Source organism: Gobio gobio (assembly GCF_949357685.1).
Source record: "Gobio gobio genome assembly, chromosome: 19".
Lineage (NCBI taxonomy): Eukaryota > Metazoa > Chordata > Actinopteri > Cypriniformes > Gobionidae > Gobio > Gobio gobio.
This window is the reverse complement of record NC_137112.1, coordinates 34,320,466-34,331,842: the sequence shown is the minus strand read 5'-3', so window position 1 is coordinate 34,331,842 and position 11,377 is coordinate 34,320,466. Positions and strand designations below refer to the sequence as shown.

The window sequence follows — 11,377 nt, the reverse complement described above, 5'->3', positions numbered from 1 at the left end:
ATGCGCGCGCCAAGTGCAAAGCCCAACGCCGAGAATTCGCTTTTTTTTCTAAAGGGGCGTATTTTTCTTGCCAATTTAATTACAAACCAACGTTCAATGCACACGATACACTCTGCAATAATGTCAGGCGCCTATTTGAAACACTCGGGCACCATGTCAAGGTGATAGTGTTGTGTAAACAGCGGGGATGTGTTTTTAGAAACGTTTTTGTGGGAAGTCTCATCAATGGAGGGTTGAGGAAGCCCGTCTTGCTACAGAAGAGGACGCTGTCGCCCCTGGATATGACCGGCTTTCCCTGGCGTTTCGAGCGATCGATAAAAGAGTAAGTTTGCTGATTTATTCTGTACTGCTTTCTACAAACAGTAATGTTACAGCGGCAGGTTGCGCTGCGGTTGCTTGCTTGTACTCTCTAAATATGGCTCCAGCACTGGAAGGCGCTCATTTACTAGCGCTGACTGTACACTGCGCTTTATTACATACGGTGCTTTATACACACACGGCATTGCATGCAACGGAGCTGCGGCGTCATATGCAATTATTTGTCGTTTGTTCACCAAAGTATAAATAAGGCATAGTGCACCGTCAGAGTTTGTTATCAGTAAAAACAATCGAGGTTGAGACTGTCCGTCAGCCCTGCTAAAATGGCTGACTCGTCTGTCTCGCTTCAGGATTGGTATTTAGCGCTCTGCAACCGAACTACGTCAACTGGGTCGAGGAAAAATTGAAGGTCTGCCCGGTGATTGGCTCGAATTTTTCACGTGATATGAGCGCGACATTCTATTGGCTCGCCTGATATACATTTATTACCAACGTTGCAAATGGAGCGACATGCATACTGTAGATTTGTATATGTTCATTTGGGAAACCCATTATTTTGTAGTTATAAGATGTTTATTGATTACAATTAAGCATTCATTTTTTACTTTTTATATTACAGCAAACACACAATGCAGGCGTGGAGTCGCTGCCACATTTGACTGCTAATGTTTTTATTCAAATGTGATATTATTGCTAAAAACAGTTAAAACCACCTCAAGATGGTTTGTTGGTCTACGTTTTTATGGTAGGGCAGGGCAACAGGTAAAAAGGGTAACGTAAAATATTTAAGTAATAGATATAACCATATCTTCCCCATTAATTAATCACAAATGTGTTGCAAGTTTTCTGAAATGTTATGTTTAACGTGCAATACATTTGTATACATTTATAGAACAGAAATCAACATTTGATAAGACCAGGTTTAACGTTTTTTTCTTTTTGGCATGTTCGAGTTTTTACAGAGGGGATTTTAGATTATCTTAATAGTCTTAACCACCTCTTAGTCCATAAATCAGAAAATGCTGTCAGCAGCCAGAAAAAAATTCATGTTTTTAAGAAAAAAGTGTTGTACAAACCAGATTAATTATATATAAAAACCTTCATAATATGAATTGTAATAAAGCTGGACATTTTGGTAAGACAAAAATAATTTTGTGAAAACAGCCTTGAAAGCTATTGTAATTGAAATCAACAGATGTAAATAGTTAAGTGTAATAAAACAGACACTTAAATGTGTATTTTGGGATGTTTTCTTTCCACTAGTGTGAAAGAAGATCTGTTATGTAAAGCGAAATATCCCAGCACTTTTTCAGCATTATCTGGTCATTATTTGTAATTTTTATATTTCTTTTCTCACAGGTACCTATGTCCATTCATATTTTAACATTTATATAGAGGATAACTTCAATGAGAAAGTTAAGGAAACGAGTTGGCCAATCCAGGGCTGGAGGCTTTGGCAGAGGAATGGTCAGAGTGGAGGATCAGGGTCAAGTCGGTCCATCCGGCCATGGCGACATGGATGCTCTACTCTGTCCACCTTCTCCATGCAGACTGAACTTCTCTATGACCAGAGACACGCTTACATACGCACAAGCTCAGAAAATGGTGGAGATTGAGCTGGAGGGAAGGCTCCACCGGATCAACATCTTTGACCAGCTCTCCGTCGTAACCGAGGATGAAATGCTGGCTCAGGATCTGACGGAGTGCAACAGTAACAAAGAGAACAGCGAGCAAAGACAGGGAAACAAACAAACTGTGTCTAAAAGCAAGAGGAAAGATGGCAAACACACAGCCAAAAAGAGATCTGGCTCGCAGTATGGCTTGCAAAGCCAGGTCGCTCATTCACAAATCCCCCTGCCAAAGCCTACGTTTCGTAAAGTGGACACTTTCATATCCTCAGATGCCCCTCCTCTTCCTGTGGCTTATTATCGCTACATAGAGAAGTCAGGGGAGGAGTTGGACAACGAGGCAGAGTATGACATGGACGAAGAGGACATGGCCTGGCTAGAGATGGTGAATCAGAAGCGTGTGTCCGATGGCCACGCTTCCGTCCCCCCTGATACTTTTGAGTTACTGATTGACCGACTTGAGCGAGAGTCCATTTTGGAGTCCCGCAGCCAGGCGCTGTCCCAGAGCACCATTGATGAGGATGCCTATTGTTGCGTTTGCCTTGACGACGAGTGTCTCAACAGCAACGTCATCCTGTTCTGTGACATCTGCAACCTCGCAGTGCACCAGGAATGTTACGGGGTGCCTTACATCCCCGAGGGCCAGTGGCTGTGCAGGCGCTGTCTGCAATCCCCGTCACGACCCGTCGATTGTGTCCTCTGCCCGAATCGGGGAGGTGCATTCAAACAAACTAGTGATGGAAGTTGGGCCCACGTCATCTGTGCCATATGGATCCCTGAAGTGTGCTTTGCCAACACTGTGTTCCTTGAGCCCGTGGAGGGAGTGAAGAACATTCCTCCAGCGCGATGGAAGCTCACCTGTTACCTGTGCAAACAGAAAGGCAGGGGGGCGTCTATTCAGTGCCACAAAGCAAACTGCTACAGGGCGTTTCATGTCACTTGTGCCCAGAGAGCCGGTCTCTATATGAAAATCGACCCTGTGCGGGAGACCGGTACGCACGGCACCACTTTTACTGTGAAGAAAACTGCTTATTGCGAAAACCACTCGCCCCCCGGCACGGGCAACGAGGGTGATGAAGACAATGGGTTGGTAGGGGGCAGGGGTAACAGAGGTCAGAGGTCCTACACATTAGGCCCTCCACTGCAGCAGAACCAGAATGGGCGGAAAAAAGGTTCAGCCGCACAACAGAAGAAAACGCAGAAGAATCCAGCCGGGACCTCGCGGAAGACAGGAGTGCCCCTCCTGCTGGTGCCGCAGATACCCTCATTTAGGTAAATGTTTACTACTGAACTTTTATCTATTATGTCTGGTATTTTGATCTTACCTTGCTGTAAGCATGTCAGAGTATTTCGCTTCATCTTCAGAGTGGAAATGACTTCCAGTAAATGTTAAAATCAGCATGAAATTAAAATAAACAATAGGTAGTAACTACAGTATTTAGGGTCCGTGTATCATCTGATCATTCAATTATTCCATTCAAACTGGCCAGTGAAAAACTGGAAAAACAGGTAAATATTTCTGTTTTTCTTTATGAACCCAAAAAATTTAAATGCTGGTGATCCGAGAAATGGAAAGGCTTGTTTTTTCATTTTGTATAACAAACAGAAAACTATTTCATTAGAGCATGTGGGTGGCACCGAAATGCCCCTTTTATCTGATTGGTCAAATCGCCCGGTCTTCTGTACGACATTAATTCGTAAAAGAGTTGGTACTACTCTGCCAATGTTTTTTACGGTCCATTTACCTTTGGAAAATTAGTTTTTTTTTGTTTTTGTCTTCAAAACGTAAAAATTTGCCCTCTCACCCCCCCAAAAAACCAGACGTTCCAAGGTCCCTCACGTGCGCCTTTAGGTCTGGCTCCATTCTGGTATTAAACATTCTAATGGATAAAATCAAATGTTTTATTGAAAAGCCTGTTTAACTCCGAAATGTCACTTGAATTTAACAGTTGGCCTTGTTTGATATTTTTTTTAACAGGCTCAACAAGATTTGCACAGGGGTTTCTGTTGAAAGGAAAAATCAGTTTATGCAGAGACTCCACAATTACTGGCTTCTGAAGCGCCACTTTCGTAACGGAGTGCCACTCATCCGCCGGCTCCATTCTCATCTACAGGCTCAGAAGTCTGAACAGGTTAGTGTGATGTAACACATTACGCTGTTGTTGACAGTGAAGAGTGTGATAACTTGTACTCCAAATCTTGATAACCAAGCCCACACAGAATGTGCGACATCAGAAAACACTGCAGATTTTCACAAATTTGCGGCACTAATCATTCACACTTTTCCCTGCCCCATGTTTGCTCGTTTGTTTATGAAATATTATGGCTAATTTGATCACGTCTTCATCACTGTTAAAGTGTTAAAGACCAGAGATTGCTTGTATGTGCAGTGTATTTACAGATTTGTTTAAATGACTTTTCAGAGAGAGCCAGACGCAAAGTTGCAAGCTGTCAGGGAAGAGCTGAAGTATTGGCAGAAGCTTCGACAGGACCTGGAAAAAGCTCGACTTCTGATTGAGCTCATACGAAAGAGGGAGAGACTTAAAAGAGAACAGGTGACATAGATCCCTTCATGTCTATAATGTTCTTTAGTTACATTCTCAAGACCCTGTTCTCTGGAAACCATCACTTATTAAAAACAGGGGTAATGTAATTACTAATTCACAGAATCAGTTTAATTTGGCTCTCTTCTCTCGGCAGATGAAACTTCAGCAGGCTGCACTGGAGCTGCAGCTCACTCCCGCGCTGGTGTTTCTGCGCTCTACACTGGAACAGCTGCAGGAGAAAGACATAGATCATATTTTCACCACACCAGTCAATTTGAAGGAGGTAAGGAAACCACCGAGTGGTGTGGTACGGTTCAGTTCAGTACAGTACAGTACAATCGGGACCGTAAACCCTGATCCGGCTTGCGTTTCTAGCACCAACAGTACCCTTATGATAGGCGTGGTGTCGCAATCAACGTCATTATCGCTCGAAGAAGAAAGCGACACCGTAAACAACAATGGCCGACATACAGCAGATCTTGTTCTTGCTTCTCGGCATGTGGCTGTTGTCACAAGAAGACACGCTGCAGGCTGCAAGGGAAAAAAACAGCCGAAAAAGCACATGCAAGGGACGATTCTTTGACAACCAATCAACGTTCTGCTGTGAGTCTAGCTCCACCCTTTAGAATACTGTGCTAGGTACCCCAACAGAAGGCTGCCAAAAAAGTGGAAAGATATGTTCCTGACAATGGAAATGGCAAAAATTGCATACCGTACTGAATTGTACTGAACTGTACTGAAAGACCCCTTTTTGCTGTTTCCAAAAAATAACATATTGTATATAAATGTATATATGTTAGTTCACAGTGCATTAACTGATGTTAACAGATACAGAACTTTTGATCTTAAAAATGTATTGGTAAATGTTGAGATTATGTAGAAGCACTGTTCATTTTAACTAATGGTAACAATTTAATCCTTATTGTAAAGTGTTACCAAAAACTTTAAATGTAAAATATTTGAGATATCGTAGTTTTTTTACTTTTAATAAAAAATAAATATTGCATGAACAATTAACATTTAGAATTTGTCATAAATATTGATTAGGGGGAAAAAAAATATAAGGGATTACTGTACTATGCTAACCATCCAAACCTTGTTTATCAGGGGGGACCATCTTACTAATTTTTAATGCCATTTTGATGTATACATGTGCGCAGTCATATTTTAATATGCTCATTGTGATGTCTATACCATGATGACCTAAAATGACCTATTTTTGCAGCATAGTTTCCATAGTCTGGGTGGACTTTCCACTGAGAATATTAGTGTCTACATAGTAGATTGACCTTTTTATTTTAAATGTGCAAGGAAAAACCTTTTTTCCACATGTCCTCTTTAGGTTCCAGATTATCTGGAGTTTGTTACTGAGCCGATGGACTTCTCTTCAATGCACGACAAACTGGAGGCCCATAAATACTCATCAGTGGCTGACTTGGAGAATGATTTCAATCTCATGATATCCAACTGTCTGAGGTACAACTCCAATGACACAGTGTTCCACAAAGCTGCCACGCAACTCCGAGATGTGGGCGGAGCTATCCTGAGACACGCCCAACATCAGGCTCTCAGCATAGGCCTTGATTCCAGCACAGGCATGCACCTGCCAGACAAGCCCAGCTCCCACAATGCCACAGTCTCCTGGTGCGATGAAGGTGAGACGCTTTCCAATGCCAGCTGTCCTCAAAACAGTATAGTCTTTAAATTACGTGATTAAGCATTCTGATGTTTAGAAAATGTAAATGCTCTCATTATCAGCTCATCCTCATGTTATTTTAAAGTTTCAAATAGGAAAAAAAACATGATAAAAGTAGCCCATGATTCTTCTGTTGCAATGCCTGATTTTAATAATCGTTTTTTCCCATCAAATGATTTACAGTTGACTTACTTTTGGACCCTGAAAATCGTGTGCACATGTGTCCTGAGGACCAGCTGAAAACCCTGCTGGACAAACTGGATCTGGTGGCGTCTATGCGCACCAGCGGAGGTCGTACAAAACGCATGCGCCTGCTGCGCAGAGAAATTAACAGCCTCCGTCACAAGATCAGCCACCAGGACCGCAACTCACGACTGCTGAATGGGAAAATTAAAGAGAAGAGCAAAGAGGGAAAGAAGGAGGAGAAGATGGATTACATAACCTCCAATACAGGTAACTTCAACTTCAGGTACTTCAACTTATCATTTCAGTTAGCTGCCAAAATTTTACAGTTAATCTTTAATTTCTTTCCACGGTTAAAGACCCCAAAAAATCAACATCGCAGAAAGTGCAAAAACCCACTTGTCCAGCCTCTTCACCTTTACCTGGAGATTCCCCACCAAACCCGCCTATGTTCTGCCTTGAGACGGGACGGACCACCACTCCAGCGCAGTCAAATAAACCTGGCAGCAGAAAACAGAGGGCGAAAGGAAAAGAAAGAGGCCTGAGAGAAAATCACGATCAGACTTTAAAGGAAGATGAGAACTTCCATACAAAAGAGGAGGATACCAGCCCTCAGGAGGAGGACGCTGTGAACAGGGTTTCCTCCGCAGAGAACCTGTCTGATTCACCCAAGATGGGTGTGGGTCGTCGGACATCAATCCTCTTCAAGAAAGCTAAAAACGGAGCCAGACTGACAAAGGAGAAGCCTGTTTTATTGCAAAATGGAGTCAGCAAAGCCGAAAATGATACATCGCCAGAGCAGACCACACCAGGCAAATTATTATCAGCACCACCAGCCCCAAAATCGCCCTCTCCGTCCCCTCACCAGCTGAGATCCAGAGGACTGAGTTCATGCTCGGACAATGAAGGCGAAAAGGTCCACTCTCCGCCAGAAGAGAATGGTACTAGAATATCTTCACAAAGACGATTACTCAAGTTTATTGACCAGTGATTTAAGTGCTGTCCATCACAATGTGTTTAATATGCTAAAGCGCTTTAATGCTCTTTATTTAGGCTTCACAAATGGACTCAAGAGACACAGCGGCAACTCATCAGATTCAGAAAGCTGCACTCCCACCTTCCCAACGCACAGGTAATGGATGCTGTGAGCACTCTGAACTGAGCGCTGTAAATGCTGTCATAGGTTCCCTGTTTACACCTGGTCACTTCATGTGTTTTTACTGAGTTCCTTTTACATTTGGCCACATAAATGTGTCTCCGCAAAACGAATATAAATCCGATCTTCAATTTCCGCGCTAAATGCAAATTTAACTGGGTTCACGTCAACGAAAGCAACAGATATGAGCTTCATTTTATTTATCATCAGCTAATTTCAAGATCAAAGACTGCAACAGGAGAGAACGGCATCAGCACTGGTAAGATAATTTAGTCTCACTACTTTTAATGAAGATTAGATGATTGTGTGTTGAGTTGAGCGTGTGTGACCTACTTTCATTTGTGGCAGTTTGCGCGGGCCTTCTGAAGAGATACTAGGCTACTCATCTGTGGCGATGTGTGTTGCAGTAGCGCTGTCGTATCTGGCTACTGGGAGCCGGTATAACACGCTCTCACATTTATCTTTAAACATTTTGGGAGAAGTAAAATTGACGTGGCTTCAACAACCAGATGTAATTACACTTATCCAGTGTTGTCTGGAGTGCGTCTCAAACCACCTCCTGAAGTGGTTTGAGTGGTCGGATTTAAATCTGAAAGCGGAGGGCATTTACACCTGGTCTTTTCACGATCGGATGGCTATCTGATCAGAGAAAACGCATGAAGTGACCAGGTGTAAACAGGCCCAGTGTGTCACTGCATGATGATAAAGGGCAAGAAAAAGTTTTCAATAGTTTCAATAATATTGTTTCCCCAGACGTGGCAATTTTTTTAGCAGTATGCTGATATTGTTGCTAATATTAAATTGGATACTATTTATTAATTAATTTAATTTGTAATTTATAAATTTGAGTTTGTGCATGTTTTCTCAATGAATAAAACATTTATTCACCTCAAATGAATAATTTTGTTTTTTATTTTATATTTTTCATGCACTATCCCAAAAATTAACACAAGTACAAAAACTGGTTATATGACACCTTTATTTAGCACTGACCACTGGAGACTGCATCACCTGACAGATGTTAATACCAGGTGTTTAAAGGATTAGTTCACTTTTAGATAAACTTTTGCTGATAATTTTCTCACCCCCATGTCATCCAAGATGTCCATGTCTGTCTTTCTGCAGTCGAAAAGAAATTTAAGGTTTTTGATGAAAACATTACAGGATTTTTCTCCATATAATGGACTTCAATGGGCTCCAAACGGTTCAAGGTCCAAATGACAGTTTCAGTACAGCTTCAAAGGGCTTTAAATGATATCAGACGATGAATAAGGGTCTTATCTAGCGAAACGATCAATTTCTGCGAGAAACCGAGCAGTATTTATGCTATTATTTTACCTCTTATCAGACGAACGTGATCATCTCTGAGCTCCGCCATAACTTCCACTAAGTGAGGTCTAAATACGAGCCTGGTCATAGATATATCAATCATAGATTCCTCATTCTACTGATCCGTGCAAGCACTAATGAGGCATCTACGTATACATCTATGACCACGCTCGTATTTTGACCTCACTTAGCGGAAGTTATGGCATAAATACTGCTCGGTTTCTTGCAGAAACTGATCGTTTCGCTAGATAAGACCCTTATTCATCGTTTGGTATTTGTTTAAAGCCCTTTGAAGCTGTACATTTGGACCTTGGACGTTTGGAGCCCATTGAAGTCCATTATATGGAGAAAAATCCTGGAATGGTTTAATCAAAAACTTAATTTCTTTTCGACCGATGAAAGAAAGACATGGACATCTTGGATGACATGGGGGTAAGTAAATTATCAGCAAAAGTTTATTTAAAAGCAAACTAATCCTTTAAGGTGCCTATTACGCAGAAGTAATTTAAAAAACATTTGTCTCTTAATGTTTTCTGCAGTTCCTCACCTCCAAAAAGAAGTCGTGGTAAACCAGCTCTCAGCAAAGTTCCTGTTGGTGAGGAGGAGAATGAAGTTACTAATACAAGTGGGTACAACAAAGACCTTAAAGGAACTATATTGTTCTTTTTTTTTTATTTGTTTGTTTTGCTCAACAAGATTTTGTCTTTCTTTGTAGGCAGAGACACTTCTCAAAATGATGACGAGATGGAACCTCTCACCTTAGTTTGGGCAAAATGTCGTGGGTACCCCTCATACCCTGCAATGGTAAGGATCACATGGGGTTACTTCAAAAGACTCTTAAATCTATGATTTAGTTATCCAGCTTGGGTAATGATGGTTTTCAACAGGTGGTCGATCCTAACATGCCCCGGGAAGGGATTCTTCACAACGGCATTCCCATCCCAGTGCCTCCTACAGACGTTTTGGATCTGGGTAAACGCAGACAGGAGGAGACAGAGGAGAAGCTCTTTCTTGTGCTGTTTTTCGATACAAAAAGAACCTGGTAAGGTGAAATACATTTCATAAAGTAATACATTTCAAACCTGCAAGCTTGTTTTAAGCCTGTTCATGTCGTTTGTTTTGCTGTTAATTTACAAATAGGCAGTGGCTGCCATTGGACAAGCTCCATCACATGGGCATTGACGACACTGTAGACAGACTGCGTCTGATGGAGGGCAAGAAACCCAATGTGCGGAAGTCAGTGCACATGGCGTACGACAGGGCGATGACACACCTGAGTCATGTGCAGGAAAACTCGAGTTTTAACCCCTCAAATTTTATATAAAAGACTTCTATCAAATGTATGTCTAAACTGACTGCAAGATACCAATGAAGGTACGTTCATTACATTCAGATGTTTATTGGTTTTTATACCAGTGGAAGGCAGATTTAAGCTTAATTTTGTCTCCGGCCCTGTTTTCATGCCCTCCAGAACTCAAGGCACATCATAAATCAAAACCTGCTTTTATTCACTTTTTTTAACGTTCTCGATTTCTAAGAATGTTTTCAAATCAGTTGTTCTAATTGCACTTATTTCTGTATGTATGTTGAAAATGTTTCGCCACTTGTTCCATTTTCGGCAGTTTTATTGAATGTGAGGTGATGAGATCACTTATGTTGCCAATGCACCAGGGTGTTCGGGCAATATGACTCAGGAACTTTGTGCTAGAATGCATTTTGTAACAGTTTACTTGGATTCATTTCTGGACTGAGGAAATGCAGGTGCACAAAAAAGTCCTATTGCCCTTAGACTTGCTGGTTAATCATTCTAGCGTGGTCATATATGCTTTTGTGTCTTTATCAGGTCTGGTGTCTTTCTAAAACGTCTGGTGTTTGACTACCATAGCTGTTTTTACCTACTGTGAGATGCCACTTAATGCTATTTCTTTGGCACTAACACCCAGCACCTATTTTGTGTCCTTTTTTTAAGTTAATATGTGCCCGTTTATTTTAAAGAAAAGATGTGTCTGTCGACAAGCTTGTATTTGTGGGTGGAGATCACTGTGTAAATATAAATGCATGTAGAAAATATGCACAGATGTGTTTTTAAAATCTGAAATGTAAATTAATGACAAACTTTGTACATGTCATTTTAATTTATTCGGAGTGGTTATGGAAAAGTTATTTAATAGTGATTGAGAAGGTTTAATTTAACAGCTCTGTAGAGCTTTATATTGTTCAGAAAGCATTACTGCTTTAATGCAATTGTTCCTTAGTGGTGTACAGTGAGAGAACATTATAGAATCAAATATAACGTAGTCTCTTAGATCATGTACGCAGAGTAAAAGAGAAATGTGTTTTTTTTAAAGCCTGTGAAAAGCTAATAGTACCAAACAAAAAATGTCTGAAACGGTATTTTCTCAAACGAGAAATAAAAACACTGTCGAGCTATGTTTCTGTATCTTTCATCTGTGTGTACAAGTTGAACTTGAGCAATACGTCTTTATCCATTACCTGATCTAAATTTAGCAATCATGTCAGT

At 41.2% G+C, this 11,377-nt stretch overlaps 1 protein-coding gene across 2 annotated transcripts; it reads left to right on the top strand.

Moving 5' to 3' along the window:
• Positions 1-8: 8 nt before the first annotated feature.
• Positions 9-11,288, top strand: brpf3a (bromodomain and PHD finger containing, 3a). Of its 2 annotated transcripts, XR_013818553.1 has the most exons (14): positions 52-322; positions 1,678-3,218; positions 3,925-4,078; positions 4,370-4,501; positions 4,647-4,775; positions 5,835-6,147; positions 6,372-6,641; positions 6,731-7,312; positions 7,425-7,503; positions 7,738-7,786; positions 9,396-9,481; positions 9,572-9,660; positions 9,744-9,898; positions 9,997-11,288. XR_013818553.1 is itself a non-coding variant. In XM_079844314.1 (13 exons), the coding sequence occupies exons 2-13, from the start codon at positions 1,726-1,728 to the stop codon at positions 10,178-10,180; spliced, it is 3,666 nt and encodes a 1,221-aa protein (XP_079700440.1). In that variant the 5' UTR covers positions 9-322; positions 1,678-1,725; the 3' UTR covers positions 10,181-11,288. The 2 variants fall into 2 exon arrangements, 1 of the variants encoding a protein (XP_079700440.1); XM_079844314.1 differs by lacking the exon at positions 7,738-7,786 and having other exon boundaries at positions 9-322.
• Positions 11,289-11,377: the final 89 nt, after the last annotated feature.

What these genes read in the sequence shown, in the direction of transcription:
- brpf3a (XM_079844314.1), top strand. Translation starts at nt 1,726, where the DNA reads ATGAGAAAGTTAAGGAAACGAGTTGGCCAATCCAGGGCTGGAGGCTTT. An exon ending in AGTCTCCTGGTGCGATGAAG is followed by an intron (nt 6,148 to 6,371) that starts GTGAGACGCTTT and finishes AATGATTTACAG; the next exon opens with TTGACTTACTTTTGGACCCT. An exon ending in CTCTCCGCCAGAAGAGAATG is followed by an intron (nt 7,313 to 7,424) that starts GTACTAGAATAT and finishes CTCTTTATTTAG; the next exon opens with GCTTCACAAATGGACTCAAG.